The sequence below is a fragment of the Pterocles gutturalis genome, unplaced genomic scaffold (assembly GCF_000699245.1).
Source record: "Pterocles gutturalis isolate BGI_N339 unplaced genomic scaffold, ASM69924v1 scaffold27335, whole genome shotgun sequence".
NCBI classification, from domain to species: domain Eukaryota; kingdom Metazoa; phylum Chordata; class Aves; order Pterocliformes; family Pteroclidae; genus Pterocles; species Pterocles gutturalis.
Window position 1 is genome coordinate 21,742 of NW_010141733.1, and position 25,717 is coordinate 47,458.

General features: G+C 41.9%; 1 protein-coding gene across 1 annotated transcript in view; it reads right to left on the bottom strand.

The window, feature by feature from the left end:
* CUX1 (cut-like homeobox 1) overlaps nucleotides 1–25,717 on the bottom strand; it is a 105,303-nt gene that overhangs the window by 20,346 nt on the left and 59,240 nt on the right. The window contains exons 9-15 of the mRNA XM_010084137.1: nucleotides 23,453–23,501; nucleotides 22,325–22,421; nucleotides 20,556–21,227; nucleotides 18,040–18,141; nucleotides 15,352–15,845; nucleotides 14,993–15,226; nucleotides 13,386–13,551 (exon numbers count right to left, since the gene is read on the bottom strand). Coding sequence (XP_010082439.1) covers nucleotides 13,386–13,551; nucleotides 14,993–15,226; nucleotides 15,352–15,845; nucleotides 18,040–18,141; nucleotides 20,556–21,227; nucleotides 22,325–22,421; nucleotides 23,453–23,501 — 1,814 coding nt within the window. The remainder of the gene's footprint in view (nucleotides 1–13,385; nucleotides 13,552–14,992; nucleotides 15,227–15,351; nucleotides 15,846–18,039; nucleotides 18,142–20,555; nucleotides 21,228–22,324; nucleotides 22,422–23,452; nucleotides 23,502–25,717) is intronic.

Sequence of the window (25,717 nt, forward strand, 5' to 3'; positions counted from 1 at the left end):
AAGTAACAAGTGATGGGACAAGAGGAAATGGCCTCAAGTTGCACCAGGGAAGGTTTAGGCTGGATATTAGGAAAAATTTCTTCACTGAAAGAGTGGTCAGACATTGGAACAGGCTACCCAGGGGGGTGGTTGAGTCACCATCCCTGGAGGTGTTCAAGAAACGTGTAGATGTGGTGCTCAGGGACATGGTTTAGCGAGTTAGGTGGTGTTGGGTTGGACTTGATGATCCTTGAGGTCTTTTCCAACCTTAATGATTCTATTCTATTCTATGAACACGGGCCCTACACAAAAGCAGTGGCACAGCTCAGGTTCACAGCACACTTCAGCTGGATCCTCCTTCCGAAGCTCGGGACACCTCAGATGCAAAGACTTGCAGGTGACACCTGCTACAACCTCCCCAGAGAGTCACCGATGTCTATATGAGCTGCCACCAGTCCTGGATGTATCTCCCTCACCAGAGGCATCTAGATGAGGGAGCAGTGCTGAGCCATGGGCAGGGTTTCACCAGTCCCAGAGCCACTCACCAGCTCCTCTGGTGGAATTTCTTGCAGGCTTTCTGAGACCTGCAGGTTCGCCACTTTCGCTCAGACCCTGCCTCAACTCCTACAGCCACGGCAGAAAACTGACTTTACACCCACTTGTAAATCAAAGTTCAGAGCACAGACTTGAACAAGAGCATCTGAATTCACAAGCACAAAACAATACACCGAGCCTCTCCTCCCAGCGCACTCGCCTGCTGACAAAGAGCGCTCGGTACCTTTGCAGCTCAGGAACCGCTGGGAGAATAAACTGCCCAACCTTTGTGGCTAACACAAGCTTAGCTAATAAGCTGCAAAAGGACTCAGGGGGAACGAGGTACAGAACACGAAGAAGTTGAGGAAGACCATGCAAAACACAGAAGGTATTCAGGGGCCTCTAAAAGGATTATAAAAAAATATTATATGCTAAAGACAGCAGGCAGACAACAGCTGCCTGAAGTTTCAGAGCAAACTGGATTGAAAAAGCAGATCCACTATAATTTTCGGAGACAAATCTCTGTAGTTTATCTGATCCACTATTTAAATTTCAATACACAGTTCTCTATCTGCAGTAATAATAACCTAAATTCCATTTAGTGTTCATTTGAGCAGTCAGGATAAAGTCATTTCTTATTATCTCCCCACTGTGTAAAAAACAGCTTGAAGGTAGGAAGTCAGCAAGCATTTTCACCAAAAAGTAATTATTGTAAGTGACATTTTTACTGCTGGCATGCCATAAGGCGAACTGCGCATTTGGAAGGACAAGTTGCTAAAACAAAATGACAGGGTACTCTGTGACATTCCGACAAGAACCCAAACATGGTTTAACTGGCGCGTGGTTTGATGCACCACTTTTCATAACATCCAAAGCTCGGCCTTCAGGTCTCTGCCAAACTGCTCAAATTTGAAATTCCTTATCAAGAACCAGCACGAACCGCCACATCCTGCACGGAGCGGAGCGGGGAGGCAACGGAGCATCCCGGACTCTGCTTTACGGCAAATTAGTAGGGAAGATGAAAGCAGACAAATGTGGACAGGAGATTTCTCGGCAACCTCTTAAAAGAGCGTTTGCTACTTCAGGGCCTGCGTCTACCTCCTCGTGCAGATGAGTTAATGGACAACAACAGACCTGGCGGGTTGCCTGAGATCAAAGTGTCTCACACTGGGACTGGATCAGTGGCTGTTTTCCCCCGATGATTAGGCTGCCCACTGTACCCAATTTGTACATCAAAAACCAGAGCGTGTTTTCTTGAGAACCAGGACCTGATCACACAGCTTATCAACGGCAACATCCTCAGGACAACTGTGCTGCTCTCCTTCCCAGGGCCTGAAAATTTCAGGCAGAGATTTTTTTTTTTTCTCTCTTCCATCTAACGTTACCTTTAGCAATGGCTGTCTTCGCAGGGTCTTCTAAAGCATCTGAACAAATCTCCTCGCTATCAGCGGCACAGGGCAAGTTGGAACCACGTAATAACTCTGCTCAGCGTTTGTGGAGCAGCACTGCAACACATCTCTCTTCTGACTAATTAAAAAGAAAATACCCGTGAAAGCTGAGCGCTTTCTCTCAGGTAGTGGTTTTGGTGGATTTACTTGAAGTGAGTGAACCTTGCCTAGTTACAATTTGCAAATTAATGTGGCTGATGAAAATATGATCCTCCCTACAGTTACAAACTCCCACAGTTCTGTGTAGGGAGTATACAAACCTCCCCGCAGTGTACACGTATAATGATGTAAAGTATATAGGTACGTGCAGTGCGCAGTGTGCACGTACAATGATGTAAAGTATATAGGTACGTGCAGTTCTAGCTGCAAACGCTTACTACAGTTACAATTATAGATCGTGGAGATTTTGTTTGTTTTGCAAATGTTGTAACTTTGCAGATTGTGGAGATTTTGATTGTTTGTTTGTTTTGCAAATGTTGTAACTTTGGGGAAAATGTCATTTTGGGTCTTGGCTCAGAGGGAAATTTTATGTGGATGGGGGAACGGATGAAAAGAAAACCCCTTTAGGAAAGTGTGCAGACGTATGGATGTTAACTCTGGTTAACTCTGAAATCACTGGGGCAACACTGAAAAGGTCGGTCCCCGTTCTGCATATGAGTGTATGTTCAATGACAGGAGCACATAAAACTATCCAAATGATGAAGGTAAATGTTAGAAGCACTTGAAAAAAACTGCTGCTGAGTATTTGTTAATGGATTACAACATTTTGCTGCAATTTTATGTTGAATTTTCAATAATTATGTTGGCTTTGCACTTGTATTAAAAAAGTATGCGTCACGGCTGTCGAGCCCACACCTTGCACCAGAGAGTGCCTTACCGCTCTCCGAGAGGCATGTTTGTGCCCCACTGATGCCAAATGCCCTGACAGCTGAAAAGTTCTGTTCTGCACAATGGATGCACCACGCTGCGCCTGGTGCAGGGAGGCAAATCCAGGGACTCGCGCAGGAGGAACGGCTAAGCAATGTCGTACAGAGCTGGACAACTGTAACGCTGCAGAAATGCAAACTATTAAACTTCTGCTGAGCGAGGAGGACTCGGGCACTTAGCTGTCTGCTGCAGCATGGATGGGCTTGGATGGGGCATCCAGGTCTCTACAAAGGGCTGTCTGAACATCCAGGATGTCCAGAATCTTGTGCAGAAAGATACAACTGGAATTAATCAATTAAAATGAAAAGTTGCGCTGAGATCTACTGGACCTGGGGACAGACACACTAACCCAACACAACCGCACCAGCTGATAAAAGTCTCAGATCAGAAGCACTAAGAGACACTTTTGAAACGGCACACAGGAAGCATGGGCTCTCTATACAGCCAGGATTTTAAGCGCTATTTTATAACGAATGAAGGGGGAAAAATAACGGAACTTGAGAATTCTTTTAGCTGGGTGTAGAGACACACTTGGAAACATCAGAGCAATGCTCAGGTGAAGTCAACAGCCCCAAATCCTCTCCCAGTCTCATTGGCTGAAAGTGGGTGTCTATGGAAGAGGTGAACAGCACAGCAAGCACGCAGGGAGAACCTCCTCAAACGCCTACCTGCCCAGGCATAGCTTCTTGAGCCAAAACAGGGTCTTTGCACTGAAGAGTACTGAACGATAATATTTGTTTTTACATACCACCTTTTAAACAATTAAAAACCCCCTTCTAAAAATAAATCAGATTTTAAATTAGGTGATCAATGGCAAAATCATGGTTGTCTTAAAAGACACTGCTCTACTCTGCTAATCTTTATTTAATATTCAGTTTTGCAGTGTTTCTGTAACTTAGTCAGAAGTCAATATTTAGAAATAACTACTGGAAAATATTTTCAATAACCTTATTATTAAAATAGCTTGTGTGAAGAAACTTTGTTAAGGATTTTCTGAATAATACAACAAATATGTCATGAAAGCAATCAATCAAGATGCCACAACCCCACATAGTTATATTTTTAGTATAATTGCAATAAATGTGTGCACAATACCTTTTCGAAAACAGAGTCAGAGCTTTTAGAGGTTCTGCTGCAGTTCATGGTGTCTCTGCTGACTCGCTGACTTTGTGATTAGAGACTAACTTCAATGTGTCACCGCGTTTATGACTGTTTGTTGTCCTCCTCTGCCATATGCCTGACTGTAAAGGTATTTCTATATCCTCCTTCGAGATTTAACCTCTTCTCTGCTCCAGACAGCAGAATGCATATGTGCCCTGTGCAGTGCATAAGCATGTATCTCTGCCACTAAACAATGTGGACATTCATTTGCTATGGGCAAGATACATACGGGATGGATCCGAGACTAATGACCGCCTCAGTGGTGAACTAACATCCGCAGCGCAGGGGGTTGTTCTCCGTCTTAGAAGAAGGCAGTGGAAGAAGAGTGACCCTGAACACCGCTATACTAAATGCACTCCTCTCCAGGAGGAGTGCTGGCTAAAGTACTGAAACAAAATGACATTTACATTGTACGCAACAATATTATAAAAGCTATTAAGGTACATTATTTTACACATCCTCATAATCTCTCCATACTGCTTTACTTAATTTGTGATAAAATTGTTGAGAAAGGGTACTTAATGTAGGACAGTCAGTAAAAGTAATTTATCATCTTCCCGCTTCGGTGCTCACGTTATCAGCGAACTCATTTTCTGCATTCATCATGCAATCAGCCTATTATTTGCATATTAATCAGGCAGTGGACCATGAAAGAGCCGCATCCCAGCCAAATGCTGCACTATCTCAGGAGGAACACTCAGTAATTATCATACATCAGTGTTATGATGTGGTAATTGATTATAACATCTTTCTGTTGCCCCTGGGGAGTCCCACTGCTAACCCAGCTTCAGGCATTCTGTGCGGATTTTTCTCTGAAAATTAGAGAAACCATTGCTGCCCTTTTATTAGATTTTTTTTTTTTTTCACCTTTACAATAGACAGCTCTCTGAGCATTTCCAAGTTACTTCTTTTTTTTTTTTTCCTTTTTAAATGAAACCTCCATTAGAAAAAAAACACCTGCCTCAAATTAGAAAAAGTAAAAAAGAAAACCCAAAAGCCCCCCAAAAAAACAGTTGGGGTCATTCTTGTTCATCCTCTCTCTTTCAAGGTCTGGTGGCCTTTTAGGTGCTGGCATTGCTTACATAATACCCTTCTGCACCAAACACAACAAAATGTTGCAACTTCAATAGACAGTAATTGCAAAGTTCGCATTGAGGCAGTTAAGCTGCTTTATTTAGGTGCCAAATGAGAGGCTAATTTTGGTCCTCTCGTAAAGGACAAATGAAACATCTGCCAGTTCAAACTTGCACTATTTTTAGGATCCAAGTTCCAGAGGGGTAAAAGAAAGAAACAAACAGAAAACACAACCGTAGTTACAGTGCGGCTCATCTCACACCTTCATGTGCGCAAAGCAGGCAGAGAGGAGCCGGAGGGGCAGTGCCCGACTCTGCTCCCATCCCAACCTCCCTTCGGCAACCCAAAGGAGAGGGGGGATGGCTCAGGAGAAGACACCAGATGGACCATCCCACATTGCATGATGAAGGATGCTCTGTCCCGGCTCTCTGCGAGCAGAGCGGGTGAGAACGCCTCGCCAGGATGACGTTACCCTCCCTGCAGCTCGCTGTCCCAGGAGAATCTCACCGGAGAGACTCTGAGCACTGACAGTGACATGGGGATATTCTGTCAAGCTCAGGTTTTGCCAATAAATAGTATAAACAGCGCTCGAGTTATTCTGGAGAACAATCGGTCTTTTCAACCATGCCACAGGGCATTATAGACACAGCCAGAGAAACAAGGACCTTTGAAGTTGCTATCAGCAATATCTTTGACAAGTATGAATATGGGACATGTATTATCACGCCTATTCTTCATTTCTTTTTGTCATTGTATTTTCTTCTTTCATTGGGGTTATTAATTGGATATTTTCCTATTTTCACTTTTAGTTAAATTTCATCTCAAACCAACTCTGCTTTGTTTTCAATGCAACTTGTGTTTCTTATCAGATTTAAAATAATCACTGGATTCTTTCATTTGCTGCTTCTCCGGATGGCTGCTGGCGAATCTAAAAAACCTCCAATACCCATCAAATTAGGTGAGACAAATCCATCAGTTTCTCTCCTTTCCTGCTGTACCTCATGTAAAGGACAGGCTAGAAGGTAACTTAGAAGATATTAATTTTCTGGTAATTTTCTGTTTTTTCTTCTTGGGAATGATTTGCTATCAAGTAATGTATAACTCTATAACGAGAAGAGGATTTTGCTGTTGCAGTCTAACAGGCTGTTGATTTCCCTGTTTCAGAGCTACTCGGTGGAGAAGACAGCTGCCTCCTAGCTCCACTCCCATTATAAGAGGGGAGTAACAACCCGCGCGTTTGGTGCTAGCACACCTTTTCTCCAGTATTTTGGCAGGAAAATAGCTCATTATCTGCTCCTTGAATTGAAAACAAGGTAATTTTCATCCAGTGGAGGAGCATTTTGCCATTTGCTGAGCAGCGGTTGGGCTGTTACGGGGGCTGGCTGAGGGCGTGATGGCTATCTCCATCCCACCGGCAGCAGCCACGTGCTGGACCCGCAGCCCCCTCCTATTCCCACAAGCAACCAGAAGACCAACGTGAGCTTCTGCCAGCTGCCAGAGCCTCCTATTACCAACAGAAAAATATCTGCTCCCTCTGGAGAAGAGCCTTCCTGACCTCTCCTGCAGCTGCCAGCCCACGGGGGACAGATCCCGGCCATCACCCCGGCTCCTGACCCCCCTGGAGCCACCCGGCTTTCCCGCACCGCAGCACGACTGTGACGGCCTCGCTCGCCTTTCAGTGCTGCTCCAGTTATTTTTATATTTGGTTTCTAACATATCAGCTCATCATTTTCCACCCAGCTTCTCTGTGGCTGGCAGCTGGCAGGAGAAGCCGCCCTGTTCCTTGAAGAGGGGAGGGGAGGTAATGTGGGCCCCCTCCCCAAAGGAGGCTGCTCATCTCTGAATGCACAAGTGGAGGGAAAAGAAAACTACAAAATTAAGTAATAAGTAATGAAATGATGGACAGTGGGATTTACAGAGCTCTAACAGTCAACGGCCATGGTTTCTTTTAAACAAGGCCTGAACAGAGTGCAAGGAAGTTACGTGCTCCGATGGATGCTGAAGTTAGAGTGGAAGCACGTATTCCCAAACTACATCCACCATGCTCACTGGCACTCTGACAAACTACCTGAGAAGGGTAGCACCAATAATGGGCAGGAAAGTTTATTTTTTCATAGAGCTTACAAAATATATTCATTTATTAATTCTAATTTTTAAAAATGAAGACTTGGATCTTTTTCAAGGAGCCCTCCAAGAGCTCCTGACTTGGAGATCCTTTCACATACACCAAAGGAGAGTGAGCGTGAAGGACCCACATTCCCAAATTAATCACAGAAATAAAACATAGCTGCAACTTGGCTGCGTAACTTCTCCAAAACGAATGCTATGGACCCATAACCACCTTCAGAGCGAATTACATTTCCCTTCAGATTCCAGCATGAGTCTCCTCTTTGCTGTATTAGCATGAAGAGTGTGTTGGTGCTTTGTCATTATAATTCATCCGCAAGGAATATCTGCCTAGAAAATAGTGTTCACTCCATGATTATATATTTTACTTTAGCACTTTTGTAACAGTAAAGCTATGACCACAATGAGGACGGAGTCATCTTCTGGAAGTTTAATCACTGGGTAGTTCAATTGACAGAAAAGAACAAAACCAGGACAGGAATTTCTCTACAAACACCAACTATTTGCAAAGCATTGCCGACGGATTGAGGACTATGGCCAAGCAAGACCGCGTGGGAAGGACAGAGCTAGGCAAGAGGCAGAAATGACCAGATGATGGCTAGCAAGGATAGCCAATGTTATATTAAGAACTAACTTGAAACACTGGCTTCACGCTGCATTCCCAGGTCCCAGTAAGGTGCCTTTACAGCGACTCTCCCAGCTTTATTGATACCAGAAAGGCTGCCAGGAAGGTTTTCATGGTCCAAATGTCAGGGAAATGGCACAGAATATGATCACACACATTACAGACAGACTACAACAGCTGCCCTTGTGAGGAGCCAACTGATATCCTATGGTTTGAAATCAAGACAGCTACGGCCAACTGCTTCGGAGCCGCGATGTCAAGCCACACAGAAAGAATGTGGAAACTTCACCAATACGCACCAGTGTGTTGCAGGGTTAGCAGAGCGGTTTGGCTGCCTTAGTTGTTCAGCTCCAAACTTTAAAAACACATTTGCACCTAGCACAAAAGGAGACAACCTTCACAACCGAATTCAAAGTCTCAAAAACTGGCCATCACGTGTAATCCATCTATGCACAGCAAACTGCAGTCCAGCTACCCGGCTCCTAATAGCCATGTGATCTCCTTTTTCTTCCATTTTATAGACTACAACAACCACAAATATTTCATGTTATACAATTTTATTAACCTGGAATGCCGGCAAATGACTGCAAAACCATCTCTCCTTTTTGATTCAACAATAAAGTACTAGGGATCCAGCTCTCCACGTGCTAATCCCAGTCCTGCTCTGGAACACTGTCTCGGACAGCTCTGCTTGTCCAAAGCAAAACAATGAAGGAAATAATCACAAACCATGGAGAAATTAGGGGGTAAGAGCTTCTCCATTGCCACCACGTGGCTAGTGAGCTCTTCCCTAAGGGCATCAGGATGGTAATCCGGAATACGAATTCTAAACCTGAAATACAATCTCTCCCCGCTTTCTTTCTCTCAGAGTAGTCAATGTGACAGCATCCTTCTGATATTAGGTAAATGGGAAGATCTACCCAGTACACAGTTAACTGCCTGCCCACTCAGCAGCTTCTGTACTGAAAAATATTACAGGAATATCTATTACATAAATAAAAATATAATAGATACCTGGGTTTGTAATAATTCCACAATATGTCTGTTAATATCATAGCTACAGTCAACCTTAGATTGCATTCTGATTTTTTTTTCAGATTTTCTTTCCCAAGGGATGATAAGAAGTAATCTCCCTGTTGTTACAAATGTTTTATTTTGAAAATAAAGCTTTTGTGCGTATTTTAGTTGATCTAAATACAGTAGATCTTGGGTTTTTAAATCACCAGATAATATGCAATTATCTCAAGCTAGATTCTGATTTTGAAACAAGCTCTAATTAGCTCCCCATTTTATGCTGCTATAATCCTTTCCTCAACTCCCATGAGTGTTACTATTGCTAAGCAGCATGAGGTTAGGAATGATGGATGATACCCAGAAAGGAAGACAAACAAAAGGGAAATTCAAAATCCCCTGAGATCACCCGCAGCTGTATCGGCAAATGAAGATTTCCACATTAGGTCATAAGACGACCCTTACAGAAACACATACCAAAAAGGCACGTCTTTTTCCCACTGAGTATTTGCAAGTCTTTAATGTAGTATATATAGAGAGTATATGTCCTTCACAGAGGATAAATACAAAAGTGAATAAAAATTCAGCTTTCCCGGGAGTAGCTATGAAACCAACAGCACCAAAAAAGAAACTTTGTCTTAATGTCATATAAATGCTCAGTAAAGACACAAGACCCCACAATAAAACAAACTAGTAAGAGCTACGTACAATGCAAGTATTCAGAAAAATATCCACGCACATAAACCTTCTTCTGGCACATGGCTACTGTCCAAACCCAACCCAGCTCTGATCATCAGTAATAGAACTAAATAAGGGCCAAATTCATCAAGAAAAAATGCTGATGCAGTTGGGTGACACTAATTCAACATCTTTTTTTTTTTTTTTTTTTTTTCCATTTGATTTGGTCCGTGCTTTCGACATAGAAATCATTAAAAAGGCAGATTTACCCAAGGGCATTAGAGCATCTAGGTGGAAAGAAATACACAGAAAAAAATGTAAGAAAAGGCACAGTGGTACTATTTTTGACCACCTAGGGTATAGACACCATTTTTGTGTAAAACACGTTCACTGAAACTTGTCCAAAATCACCAAAGCCTTGATCAAAGGTCACAGGCAGAAAATGCAGTTATATATTATATATATATCTATATCTTCTTGTAATTTTAGTATAGACTGTGTTTTCTGAAAATTCATGAATACAGAAAGAAGAAAAATGAGCCTGGCTTCTCTTTGCTATCTCAAAATACATCTATATATACACACACACACACACGTAATGCTTTATCCTTTCATCCTTACATCTAAAAGACTGATGGATCCATCTGTCCACGTGCGACAATGGAAAACTACCAGACAAAAGCACAGATTTTCATGAATGAAGTGTTAATCAAAACCTTATGATCTAGAAGTGTAACTAACTGGGTCAGAAATCCAGAAAATCTTGCTAGTTTGATAGAACAGTGCCAAACGGTAATGAAAAGACTCACAGCTAATAAAAGTTTGAGACGTTACTATGCATGTTGACACTCTGTACACTGAAGACCTTCTTGGCAAAGCACTCAGGAGCCACTGAAAGTATTAGTTTAATTTTACTTCTTTCCCTTCATGCATTCAACAAGTTCCAAGCCAATTATATTACATGGAAAAGGCTCCAGACCTTTTTTCATTTTAAAATTGTTCTGATTAATTTCTGTTTTACAATTACAAGTATGCAATCTTTTCTGTCTTGATTTTCCTGGGAAATGTCTCAGAAGACCAGAAAACTGGAGCTGTGTCTTTTTTTTTTTTACCTTGCCCTGGAGTGGAGGATATTTCACAAATGCATAATTATTACTACCTTTTCCAAACTGTTTGCTGTGCTTTTAATTACAGAACAGCTGCTAAGAAAAGAAAATTACCAAACTGCCCTTCCTCATTCAAATAACTTGGTTTTGCTCTTTTGTTCTCTGTGGTGTCACAACCTTCCCTATTCCTTTATACAGCAAAAGGCACCAAGAAAAGAACGTCCTGTACAACAATTTTATTTCTAATCGTCTGAAAGGAGGAAGAAAAGGGCATGAGCCCATTTTCTCATTTGTAAGTCTGCTTTAAGGAAAGAAGGAGAGCGATCATCAATAATAGGATTTTATTAGCTGATAGGAACGTGTCACCTCACAAAACATTAGCTCAAGGGCAGGAACTGACAAACGAGATTGGGAGTGTGGGAGGCGAGCAAAATATCACAGCAGCAAAACTGAACTTCCTGAAGGAAATCACTTTCAGCTACCAGCCATCCTCCCGGGAATCCATAAGGTGGTCGGGTTTTAATACTATGGGCTTGTCTTTCTATCTTTTATAATTACAGTTAGTCATAAATATGATGATTAGCAATAACAATGCAGCCTTTTCCCAGCTCCTCTGATTTCAAATTCCTCTTAAAATGGCTACAATTAATTACTCATATTTTCCATGCTGTCTTAGGAGTTTATAACTGTAACAGTTACTCTTGCACAGTACTGATGCTACAAAAAAGTAGTCAACGGCACGCTTTTAATGAACAGCAGCGTACAAAACATGGCAGGAAATCTCCACGTTCACTAAATGCTTGGCTATAAGTAACAATAGCCCTATGATTGCAAATAATTTTTTCCTATTTTGGTCTTGTTTTCATGGCTTGTTTTTACCAGGGGCATTATTTTTTTTTTTTTTTTGCTTTTATCTATTTATTTTCCACTGTTCTTAAGAAGAACATGGACTGAATATCATCAATGAATCTTCTGCTAGTAAAATCTTTTAGAATGCAAAATAATTTCCCACTAGAGTGAGAAAAAGCAGTTATTCAGGATATTCAGAATAAACTCAGCAAGCTCCAGAAAAGAAGAGTGATTCAGAACGGCAGAAAAGTAGAAGAGCACAATTCATCCTTCCCCGTATCCTGAAATGCAATAATTCTCCAATACAAGGCACTGGCTGTAAGTACAGAGCAGGGCACAAGTATTTTTCTAGGGTACAGAACAGTCCAAGTGGTTTACGTCAGTTAAGCATATCATTGGTAAAAAGTCTGTGTGGGTAGAGTTTGGTATCTAACAGCAGGAACACAGCTGTTCTGTGCCAGCCTCCTTCCTATACTGTGGCCATCTTATAAAACCTTGAGCAATTCACTTCTCTTTGACACTCGTCTTTGCTGCATCTGCTTTTTTTTTTGCAGACGGGAAGGGGAGTGAGGAAAAAAAGGTCGGCTTGGAATATTTAACGAAGCTTGAAAAAGAACCACGTAACGTGGTCTTTTCCCCACCTTCAAATTAACAAAGCAGATTTTGTGCAAATGAAAGTGGAAAAAAACCAACATGCCAGAGAGTAAGGCAGCTGGAGTATGCAGATCACATTACAAACGAAAGGCTTGTTTTACAGCCATTGTCACATGTCAAGTTGATAAGCTGAACTATGGTAAAAAATCCCCTACAGAACCAATGATCTCGAAGATCAGACAGAGTCTCTTTACCTAATATATGCAGCTAAATACGTGTACTCCCTACATCTGCCATAGCAACAAGGAGAGAACGAGGAATTAACTGTTAATAACAACATTGAAGGGTCTCCTGTATGATACAACAAAACGCACGAAACCTCTCCGCATCAAAGCAAAAGAAACGTAACAAAAGCACAGAGAATTATTTCAGAGCAAATCATTGAAACCAGCTGATTACCTGAGCTTGCACATCCCTGCTGTAGGGAATCCTGTAATGATGTCACAGAGTGAAGGACTAGATAAGAGAGGAGAGGAGAATCAGGGAACAATAAAAGGAGATGCCAAACCACAAACTAAACAGTAAGCAGGCTCAACAAATAGCAAACCGCTGCTCTCGGCAAGGGCACGCTGCTCATTTAAGCCGGTGGCGTTATAAGGGTACAAGCGAGGCCAAACTCTAGGCTGGCCGTTCTGTCTCAACAGGTATTGGGATAAGAGAGAGCCACAATAAAAGCGTAATTGCAACACAGCATTCCCCCTTTAAAGCTTCGTTCTTCTAGCTCACCTCCTGAGAAAGAATCGATATTCTCCTAGGAACAATCAAAATCCCCTATGCAGCCCTAGAAAACAGCGCACAAGATTTTCCAGCTCTTTGGTCAAAATTTTTCGAATTATTGTATCATACTCATGGCTAGATAATATCATCCTCATTAGGAGCTTGATAGCTGCTGCTTATCAATTACGAATAAACGAGCGCTTCGTTCATAAGCATTCCCAGTGCGTCCACCTAGGGACTGGCTGGGCTGAGGGTGGGCAACGCCACTTCCAGGAACGCCTGGACTAGCACCGGGCACCAAGTCTCGCTTACTGTAAATTTCATGTCCGCCTAGGGACCGGCTGGGCTGAGGGTGGGCAACGCCACTTTCAGGAACACCTGGACTAGCACCAGGCACCAAGTCTCGCTTACTGTAAATTTCAAAAATAAATAATAAAAATAAAAAAAAAAAATTCCTCCTCCTGAACTCATACAACATAGTGGAATTTTAATTACCTTGTCCTTGTTGCTGCCCTTGTGCAGGCAGGACACACTGTCCCAGCTCACCATTCAACCAGAGCTGCATACGAATAAATGGTTCTCGGCCTTTTTGGGTCAATTTACTCCATGGCTTTGGCCTGGAGAGCATGTCACTGACACTTCCTTGGGACAGCCCCAATACCTGAAGTGAAGCAACCAAGAACGGCACGTTAACACATTTGATGTGGGAGTGGGGTAACTTAAGTCACTTTTGGTTTCCTTTACTCCTGTATCGCTCAAGTGGGTTTTATATGGACAATTTGTAAAACTGCAAAATGACATCTGCAGGTAATTGATGGAAATGTTTTCCTCCTGCCGTGCTTTCCTTCTGGAGCGTGGGTTTTTTCCTGCAGGAACGGAGCGGCAGCACAAACAGGCGAAGGATCGTGCGCGATTTGCATACTTTTCATATTTTGTGTCAAATAGTTTCATCAGTTCTAACAGGAAAAACACAGAGTCCAGGCACACACAGGCAGATGAAACAGGAAATGATTGGCGTGTATTTTGTTCTCAAACAAAAATAATTGGGACTTTTGAGACTAGGCCTATATTTGGTTGATTTTTTTTGGTATGAATTATAACGATGTGTGTTTTCACCTGTAGCAGCGGCTGCTCCACGTAAGTAAATATTTAAGAATTCAGCCGACTGCCGCACAGGGGGAATTTCAGACAGGCAGAACGCAATTACTCCCCTGGAATTCAGCACAGGTACAGGGGTTAAAAATCACGCTTAATGAAAGCTGCCACGGGATCTCTAATGACCCCAAGAGGTCAGGCTCTTCATTTCGCATCTTAGTGGAAAGGTAACAGCGCGATGCCAGCTCCGATTATACTATTACACTGATTCTTCTTTATAAGAAGAAGAAACACCAGATGTCCACCACTTCTTCTAGCCTGGGAAGAGTGTTCTGGTGGTCGGGGACCCGCCTCGACATCCCACACGTTCAATGCTTAGGGCCCACAACGTGAGAACTTCAGAAAGCCTTATCTGCATCGCATATCTGTAATCAAACATTGCTTAAAAACTTCTTGAAGCACACGAAAGCATGCTAAGATACCAAGCACCAGGTATAAGAAATGACTGTAAATTCTTGACTTGGGACTAAGGAGAGGTAGGGGATTTTCTGTGTGTTTGTTTAAATACCCTTGTGCGCATTTCCAAATATTAAAAAAGGAAAAATGCTCTTGTGTCCATAATCTTCACTTATAACCAATTTAAGACTCTCCAGTCATGACAACGGTATTACTCAACTATTCCATGAATTCATTACATTAAGCATGAAATACTGAGTCTCAATAACGTTTGCCTCAGCTTTCATCGTTTCTAAACTTGCGAGCCCCGTTTCTAATTACAAGTGGCTAAAGCCATTTTCTATCAATATCTATGCAATTCACAAAACACAGGAAAACTAACACTTTCCTTTGGGGGCTTATTCTTTAAATACTTAACATAGGAAGCAAAAACATTTTTCCTTAAGACACATGTGGCATATCCCCCTCTGTCAAACTGAGCTCCGTACCAACGTAGGGAGCACAAGGCACATTCACAACACTGGTGGAAAAAGAGAGAACCAGTTCTTTACCTTTTCCCCAAAGATCCTTTGGCAGATGCCATTCTTTGCTAGCTTTTCTTTGACCTGCCGCGTTAGCTCTATCGTATCCACTTCCTGGTACATATAAATCTCATACTGCTCGGGTGTCAGTGGAGGAACTGAAGGTTTGGATGGCTTTGACAAAGACACGATAGGGGATGAAGGGAGGGGGCTATTCTGTGGCGTCTCACTGCGACTCGCCCCAGTCATGCTCATTTCAGAACTCTGGGAGTACGGAGATTCAGCGTTTGGCCACTCTTTTCAATACTCTGAAGAAAAAACTCTTTCCAATACTCTGAAGAAGATGGTCCTTGGAGCTGGCTACGATCTGGCCTAGTCTGATTGCTGACCTTTTCTTTTCCACCACTGGCTTCCTCAACTTTTACATCTTCGGGAAGAGCTGTATTTCTTCTCTCATGCTGCACGGTATTCCACCAATGGTCCTTCCAAACACCACCACGTCCCAACTCATTTTTAACATGCCTCAACATACCCTGGGCAGAATCACTTATTCCATGAAGCTCTAAAACAGGTGCCTCCTGAGGCTCCTTCTTGAGCCCAGAGAGGTTCTGCAATGCAGAGATACTGGAATCAGTGACAGATGAATGTTTCTTCAGGGATATGGCCAAAGGAGAATAGCTGGAAACCGAAGACATTGCAGGTGTAGATACTAGTTTGGGGGACAGGATAGAAATGTCAGCTTGAGATAAAGGTGGTGTTTTTAAGGCAGGTTCAAGGGCAGCCTGCTGTGCCTCCATTTCGCGTCGGGCTTGTTGCAGAATGGATCGAATAGCATCATCAGAATTGCCACTGCTAGATGCAGAAGGCGGCTGAGCCGGCTCAGCTATGAAAAACAACCAAAAGACTAAATGCAACAGAGGAATATGCTTTATATTCAAACACGTGCTACTGCAAAAAGGACTGCAATACATTTCTGGATGGGAGGGAGGAATTTTCACTAAGCAAAGATTTGCACTTTTCAACATAAGTAAGATTTTAAAAGTTCTTCACTGGAAAATGTTTATAGTTGCTAGAGTGCTGGACTTTTGCACGCACAGACTCAACTGCAGAAGTCTCGTACTACTTGCATGTTTTCCACCATTGTAAACATTTTCAAATAAACACCTTTGAAAATCAAGCCTTTACCTCTTCCTCCCCCACCCCAAGTGGTCAATAAAATTTACAGTTCTATTTACAAAGTTATTTACCCTTTCACTTCTCTATCTCCACAAATGAATCGTAACACACTCTCCAAACTGAACCCAGCTGCATTCACCTGGACAGACTATTAATACCCTCGCACAATATAAATAAGGTGAGTCCTTCTAACTCCAAAAATATAACACACAAATTACAACACAGCAAGGACTATAGTAAGAGGCTCCATTATTTCCTTTGACTACCTAAATATGCTCCTGCTTCCTGTTTTCTTGTTCCATGGTCCCAACCACTGAAATAAACGCCTCTACAGAAGTCAGGCTGATGCCTGGCCATCACCCTCTGCCTCACCCGAAGCCCTAGCACAGAGCCACGGGTGCTTTCAGAAGAGGTAACACCTAAATGCAGTATTTCAGTGGTGAGCCAGGACTCGTGTGGCTGAGCTGCAGCAGTCAGGGATGAGCAGAGATTGGAACGTGGGTGTAGAATTATCTCTGCAGAGCCAGGAGGTTTTTGCAATGGCATCTGTTTCCATTTAAGTTAGTCTCCACTGAGGTCCCCAGCACTTGAAAACCAATTCCTCTGAAAGCTGCTCTACAAAGAAGGGCAGAAGCGAAGCTAGCTAGTAACAGGGAACCCATATGCTGCAAGAAGTGAAATAAGATTTGAAACACGCTGCATATTATTCTAGTGATTTTATGCCTCGTCTGAATACATTTCCAAATTTGCCTCCCTACATTCCTTCCTGTCACACACTATAAAATACATGAAAAGCTAGAAAATGGGAAAAAAAACCATCTCTTCTGTTTTATCTACTGGTTTCATAGGGAGTTTTGGGGCTGAATTAATATTTGAAAGGAAGTCTGAGATTCTCAGATGAAAGATGCTACTGAACAACATGCTTGCAGTTTCCTGCACACAGCCCACATTTTTCTCTACGTAATCATTACTTGTATAAAGTCACATTATTTAAATCGTGTATTAACTAGTCTTTTATATTTTGCCATGAGATTAGCTTCGTTTTCATTTAAAAGACAACTATCCAAAACTGTAAATCAATATTTACTTTAAAAAACAAAACAGAACTAATGCACAGTGCCCTCTACTTCAGCATTAGCCCTTCAGCAGCACTGGAAACTCTTTTAAAGCTGGGAGGGCTGTGGAGTAGGCAGAAATGTTAACTACACGACAGCATACAATGAGAAATTAAACTTATCTCGGGCTAAGATGTTAAACTAATGACGTTTTTGGGAAAGGAAATGCTTTTTGGATTTGCCAGTTCATTCACTGAATACATTGTGTAACCAAAAATAAAGTCACGTAAAAGTTAGCGCTGAGTTTCCTCTACATTGTCATTTCAGTACATGATGCCCACAGTACGATGGTACTATGGGACTGGCAATTGCTGGATAGATCGTGACCTTCTCCCCGACAAATCCATCCGGTTCCCTCTCCCATGCAGTTGTGTCCCTGTGGCCTGAGTTAGAAGAGAAGAGAAAGCAGGAGCCATTCCCTTTCTAAGGAGTAAACCGGTGGAAGAAAGGATTCATCCTGGAGAGTGACTGCCTGCACATCTGGAGGGGTGTCAAGAGGGCAGAGCTCTGCACTTGGAAAAGAGGTGTTTAGAAATCTCACAGCATCCCTCCTCTGGGAGCGGGGCAGAGCGCTGAGCAGAGACCCTGCCAAGCCATGACACGAATAACCTTAACCTGGGCTGCCTTAGAGATGGAAACAACTCCACTACATTAAAAAAAACCAAAAAAGCTCTTCAAAACTACATTCAGGGTTTTAAGAATATAATTAACTGACCAGAAAGCTCATGGTAATTGTTTTAATTAAATTCTGAAATAAAAGGAGCAAGAGACAAAATGAGACTGTACCTGTTTTCTGTACTTGCAGCTCCCTTTTGGCTTGTTCGAGAATGGATTTGATGGCTTCATCAGAGCCAGACTCTGTGGTTCGGATTCTTGTGGTTATATTACCTGAAGAGAAAAACAAAACTAATGACATTGGGAAAACTGCTATTTGTTCGGTTGTTTTTTTAACACACAGACAGTATATACTGATGCACTGCCAGCACAACCTGATGACAGTTTACACGGGACCTTTACCAACATTTACAACACCAAAAACATACTTAACGCAATAAAATAAAAAATATCCTCGTTGTGCAAAAGCCTGCCCTGCTAGCTGCACTGGAACAATGAGAACACTGATACCATCAGAGGAGGAACTAGGTGGTCATATATTCCTTTTCCAGGATAACATATATATGTCTATTTTTTCCTTCTCTTTTTTTTTTTTTTTTTTTTGGAGGGGAAGAGGAAACAGAAGGGAAGAACCACAGGGGAAAGAAAGAAAGAAAGCTAAAATCATGAGATCAAGAATCACCTTAAACATTGCATTAGCAGCTAGGCAAAGTAGGATGAGTAGACATTCAGCCCAAAACAGAATTAAAAAATAACAGGGTAAAAATAATTTTTTACTTTCTAGGGGTTAATACATTAAGAGAAACAGTCATTTAAACACAGATACCATTTGAAGTACTCTCCAGCTAAGAGCTATTACTTGGTTGTTTGGTTTTGGTTTTGTTTTTTTTTAACCACTAAGGGGAAGAAAAGGAGGGAAAACTATGACTGTGACTGCTACTGCACTTAACTGCATTTTTCATTATGAGATTATCATTTATAAGTGAGCTAGACAATTTCTGACTGAAGTCAAAATAACTACAGAGTTTCAGGGTACATGTTTTTGTTTTTTCTTCTTCCTCTTGTCTTTCTAAAAGAAAAATTGTGCAACTAATCTATAATGAATACTTCCTGTTCAGTGATAATTTATTGATCTGATGTTCAGGTATCCTGTTATCTTTTTCATATACTATACTGAAGTAAGTATCACACTAATTTAACAGCATATTAAAGTGTATTTGTCAACATAAACCTCATGAAAAGAAAAAAGTAAATCCAGAGCAGAAGCAGTATGCAATTAATGTTGGATTACACATAATTGTGCAACTTTCTCCCTCCAAAATCACAAAAAATAGCAAAGAGAGCATTTCAATAGATCTGAGGATTTTATAAAGGCACTTCTATCGCTTATCTCTTTTTATCTGCGTACGCAGTGAGCTTGGGAGTGGAAAAAGTATCCAAACAGCGTTACGTTAGTAGAGCAGCAGCAGAATTAGAAAAAGCAAAGTGTTCGTCTAACCCATGGTTTGTTTTATACTTACTGTCTGTTTTTCTATCAGATTCCAGGCCAGAATCAAACTGCACAGTTTTAAGGAAACACACAGCTAAAGCACACTCCACTTCCTAGGTATTGACTGCAAAGAAAAACACCTGCCTGTGACGTACCTTCAGACCCATTTCTTCGTTTCGGTACTTCCTGAAATAGTCTGTTCAGGTTCTGGCCTGGATTCTCTGTTGAAAAACAAGTTTGGTAAGAACAAAACAATCAGGGGATGGTTGCTGTGTGACACGAGAAGCTAGCAGCCTGTCTCTGAACGCGAGGGTTCGAGCTGTCCTCGGCCCCTCGAGCCTGTGTCTGAGCGCTGGAGGAGCCGGCTACTTTGGAAGAAGCAAGGCTGGCTGATTTGTTAATAAAGATTACAGCTACGTTCGGAAAGGAGATTAGACAGATACAAATAAATGTCTAGAGATACCAAAAATGAAGAGGTTAAAGATGGGCAGATAATCCCCTCAAGTACAATCATCAAAAGCAAGAACAGATTATAAATCTAACAGTGTGCGCTTTCAATTAAACAAAATCGAGGAAAATCCTGCCTGTCCTTTCCAGTATTTCTTGACTGTAAACAACTGACTTTTCAGTTTCTCTAAATGTAAATCTCGGTCTTTGCTTAAGATGAATCACAATGAAATGAATGTTATTTCTTAAAATCACTGCCTTACATATATAAAGCCGCTTTAAGTTAGGATTGTTTTTTAATTACTCATCTTGTGCATCACCTATGATATTTTCTCAAAACACTTTGGAAAAAAAAAATCACACAAAACACAACAAAAGTCTGGTTTCAATAAACAACCCCAAATGAAAATTTTCAAGTATTTCTGAGGGCTGATACCCTTGGTAGCTACTGACCCTTTTCACTGTATTTAGCTCTGACATGGAGCTACTGGGAAGTGAGGGATGTGAGTGTCCCTGCTGCTCGCTCCTGCTGACAAACACAAGTCAGCGGCTAAAAAAAGCAGAAGCAAAGATACTAACCTGCTTGAGCGCTGAAAAGCAGAGTTAGAAAGCTGTACTTGCTGTACCTGACATCTGATGCAGGTGAAAACAGCAGCAACGCACAAAAGGCCCCGTACAGGGAAGTTTCCGAATGTTAACATTTGTAACTAACAGCAAAATAGGGCAAGACCCTCGGCCGGCGAGCGCTTACCTCTTTGTCTACCCTGGATGCTGCGAAGAGCCAAGATGTTCTGCTCGTCCGAGAGGAACTGCTTCATCTTATGAAATGGCTCCTTGCCTCTCACAGTCAGTTTATTCCATGGCTTTGGCCGGGCTAGTATCTCGCTCACAGACCCTTGCGACAGTCCCAAGACATAATGTCCAAATATCCGCTGTCCAATATTGTGCTTGATCAACTGCTCTTTCACCTGACGTGCAATTTCGGCTGTGTCTATCTCCTCGCCTTCAGAGATGCTCCCAGCACTTTCTGACTGGCTGGGAGACGGGGCCATGCCATTTACATCCGGACTTTGTTGTAATGGACTTTGGGAAGATATGGAGTTTGTGCTGTAAGGACCTGTTGAAAAAATCATGCTTGTGCTTCCTGCTTCCTGCATTGCCTTGGAGTAGAAGGACTGCATTAGCTGTCGCTGGAGGAGAGAGTTTAGTGCAAATTTTCCTGTGGAGGCCAGGGGTAAGCTGGGGCTCGCCAGGGATGAGCTGAAAAAGTCTTGACTTAAACCCGTTGGTGAGAACTGGTGTGTACCATTAGTATTGGAAGCCTGCTCCCCCGCGTTGCGGAGCAACTGAGAAGGAGGGGAGGCCGGCAAGGTTGCAGGACGCTGACTCTCAGGCTGGTCTTTCCCTTTTCTCCTGGCTGACCCTACAAGGAAGGTCAAACATAATGCATTATGGGGGATCAAAGAGGGAAAAACCAAGATAAAAAAATGCAAAGTTTGCCCCGCAAAGGGAAAAAGTGCAGATTTACAAGGGCCAATGAAGTGGCGGTGGGATTTTTGTTTTTCGTTTTGGTTTTGGTTTTATTTTTTCTTTTTTTTTTTTTTTCATAATTGAAATTTTAATAAGCCAAACAAGGCCCCCAAAACAAACAACATGCATTTCATGTTTGCACCTTTCTTGTATGTTGCAGCCTGGAGAATCCCCCTTACAAACATTAAAACTAGAACAATCACATGAATTGCAGTTATACATTTAGAATAAATGCAGTTACAGACAGCAAGTCTCTCTGTTGTCTCTTATTCAAGACATTACTCATTGGACCTGACTGAACCCAAATGCAGCAAACATTTACATTTTGGAACAAACCAATTTGAATAAAGGAATTGCCATTAGGTGTATGCACCAAGATCACTCAGTTAAAGTCATAAAACGCTTCAGAATTCAGTAATCCCAGGGCCAGTGGCAACTTTTAACTTTCTTCCAGCTGCAAAAACCATAAGCATTCAAGTATCTGGAAATTCCATGACTTGCCATTTAAAAAATGTGCACACAAGATGTAAAAAAAGCCCACATTAGGAAAGCTAAACGGCAAACACGCTTTGCTAAAAAGAAAGTATTTTGTTTTTCCAAGCTGACCTGCTGGTAGTATATCTAAGTGTATCAGACAGGAAGATTATTGTGTTCTACATGCAAACATTTTGCATAACATTGTGTGTGGGGGAAGAGACTTCTGGTGCCACGGATGAATTTGTTCCCAAAACAGAAGACAGCCTCAAACGCTACCACTTGGTACATCTTGTAATGCCTCTCCTTCCTGTCCTTTAAAGACTCTCTGAGGTCTCCAAGTTTTATTTTATTATCCAGCCTATAAAACTGCAGAAATCCAACATTTTTCAGTGTTCCTGTCGCCTCTTAATCTTGCTGCCATGCATTAGCTCAGACATTCATCTCTCGCTCAGCCCTCCCTCCCTTTACAAGACAGCAAACGAACCAGAATAGCCAAAAATCGTGTCAACCTACCACTCAGGTCACTATTTGTGATACGCAGTGTGGCGTTCTCAGACTGCAAGGAGCGGTTCTTCTCCAGCAGCAGCACCTCCAGCGGTTTAGATGCATCCTAAAGAAAATCAAAGTGGGAGGTTTGTTTCTAAAAGCATTAAGAGTCTCATCCAGGCACTAAAAACGATTTCTGAAGAAGAAAACAAGTCGTCATCTCTGCTACGAACGCAGCTAGGGAATTCACCATGCATATATTTGCAGGAATCACTCAGTGCTCCTACGCGAGCCGTAGAAGAGATTTCACTGCTTCATTTTCATCGTAAGTCATTCATCAATTCTGCATTATTTTCAAATGTGTAACAAAACATGTTCTTAATCCTACTTATTTTAAAATGGTACTGGCAAGCTTTCAATTTAAAAGCTGTAGACTTAATCTGATTAAAATAGGAGTTAAGATTATATTGTTTCTTCTAGGTCAACTGACTAGTTAAGCATTTCCTTGAAATGCCACGCTTCAGCGTAAACAGTTTGTTAAAAAATAAAATCAGTCACAGAAATCTGCCACATACCTTCCACTAAATATCTAACCCTTGATTGTTAAAAAGCATATTGAGAATTAATCCCAGAATACTGATGTTCAGCTCAGATTTCAGAAGCAGGAATTTAATTCATAGCCTTCAAACTTAAGTTTAAGCTTAATTTGCTGGAACAGCAGCGCTTCCTCCTGCTTTCTCAGTACTCAAAGGTTTGTTTTCTTTTGTGAACATTATTTTCAAGGCTAACAAAGATTTTAAAATGTTAAAATCCTTGCTCAGCGTACTGTCAGTACAAGAAACATGCAAATCTCAGCATAGCTGTACGCCGACTCTAGTATCTTTAAAAGACTCAACTTCACAACATTATGGTTATCCACTCCAGCACAGCTGAAACGTCATTCTTTGTCCTTGACCACTTAAAAGAAATTAATAGGCAAAAAAATGCTCAGTTCAGCTATTTACATATGAAAACATCAGGAAAACAATGATTAACCCATATGTCTCAACATCAACAGGAAATTCGCCATGCCAACACCAACAAATTGCAAGACAGAATTTTTGTTAATTAACCGAACTTCAGAAATAATTAAGAAAACAAAAGTAGGTTCAGTACCTGTGCACCAGAGCTTTCAGATGGTGCAAACTCCATGGATTTCAATATACTGTGGAAGGCAGAAAAAAAAATTATTTTCTAGTTCTTCTTTTCATAACAACTGCACTAATGAGCATTAACATCATCATTTCCTACTCTCCAGCAACACTACAAGTGAAAACAACTTTCCTTGCAGTAACACAGCCTCATAATGAATATAGAATAACTGTTCAAACTCGTTATTGGATAAGAAAATTTTCTCAAGCGTCATCTAAATCATTCCATATGCAATCCCACCAGGCCAGTTTAAAGCGTAAATTTAAAGGTTAATAAGGATATAACATTTTAAGCTGTCAGAAGCGATATAAATTTATCTGTGAAGCTTGAAGGGAATGAAAAAGTTGTAGCAAAGCAACAAAACAGTGGAAACACCACCACAGATACAGGACTTTATATAATATACACCAGCTCACAGATCAAGGAAAATATGCACAAATAGTCTCCCCGACCAAGACACTACAGGCTAAAAGGCAGTTTTTCATTTTAATAACCTCCCAGTTCTACAGCAAAAGGAAGACACAATGGCACAATATTTCTTAAGAAATATGAAAGATCCAAATATTTATAAGTACATTAAGAGAAGAATCTGATAGTCTCATTGTCAATATTTTATACAAATACTGAGCAGTCAAAGGACGTCTCCCTTCAAAGCCTTTCAGTTAAGAGTTGTATCGTCTGGCAAACGAGGATCTTACAGGAATACAAAACTATTACAATGCTTTGTCTTATAAATTTTTTTAAATAGGCCTGCTGCAGGCAGGACGTTCAGTTCCTCAGACTGAAGCAATAAATGATTTCAGCTCCTCATTGTACAAAGATGACATTCATTTCTTCCAGAAAAATACATAAACAGCTATAGACAGTGTTTACACAGCATTTTTCATATATAAAGCACCAGGAACTTTGTCAGGCAAGGAGAAGATGTTTAACCATGTATTAAATGTGGAAACTGAGTCAAAAATGCAGAAGGCCAGTATTAACACATAGGGAGTCGTTCTGGACGCCACTCGGAGCCAGCCAGGCACCCAGCACTCATTAACGGCCGCAGACCATGCGGCGTCCAGCTCCTCTATAAATCTGTCCCTGCATGAATCCAGAATTAGATGTCCATTAAGTGACAGTCTAAAAATCAGTCATCTTCGTGACTCACTCAAGATCACTCAAAGTCATAGTAAATCCAAGGGAAAAAAAAGTCATTTTGAGACAGAAAGCTCATGCATTTTGCATCTGTGCATACTCATCGCGTACTGCGTTAATTCTGACAGGCGCTCCTACAAACATAGTAATTAATAAAATCACAAAATTCTGGTCATCAGTTTCACGTGGTGTCCCTGGACAACACCTCTTGCTAGCAGAAATCGCTGTGGGGTAGAGCCAGCATCCGATACACAAGCACATAAAGTAATGTTGGTGAGACTCTGCTTTCCGTGGGCACAGCTCACCCACGTGCAAGAGTGCCTCGTTTCTGCTATTAACGGAGTCGTGCCAGTCAAGGAGAGAGGTTGTGCATTAATGGCTCGAGTTCTTAGGGATCCTGACATTGCACAGACATCAGAGGCATGTTTACTCGGGTTGCTAATCACTGCTGAAAGTGTTTCTTGGGACACCTTCAGAAGCACAGCTCTGTCTACCAGGGCTCCGAGGCGCTGGGGGAGACAAATATCCAGAGACTCATGCAGGGAAAACCCGAGTCACTGGTAGGTAACTGCTTTCACCCTCCCACAGATTCTGCAGAGTCCTCTGAAAGGACAGCAAGTAGTAATGTACGTCCTCATGATAGGCAAATAAGGATGCCTGTCTGAATTAAAAAACCAACAATTTGTAACAGCAAATTATCACGTGGCAAACTTCCCACGGCAAACCACAGGCGCTTCTCCCGTCTCAGTTCAGCTCAGCAGTACACTGGTGGCGCAGGTCTCCCAACAATCCCCACTTACCACGCTTTGGTTTGCAATGCAGAGCAGTCCTGGAGCGTACCAGCCGGGTTCCTTCTGGATGAGACTGAACCAAAAGAAGGTGCACGCTCTCCAAGGAGCGGGCGCCACGCGCTCTGAGCACTCCTGTGCTGCCTACAGACCCAGGCTGAAACCAGTCGGCAGTGCAAAGTAAACCTGAAGATATTTAATGTGTGGATTGGGTTCTTGGCACCAAAAGTCTGGCTTTAAAGCCCTGGTCTTGCTGTGCCCTCCACTTGCACAGGCTGCTCTGCTCTACCATCTTGGTTCC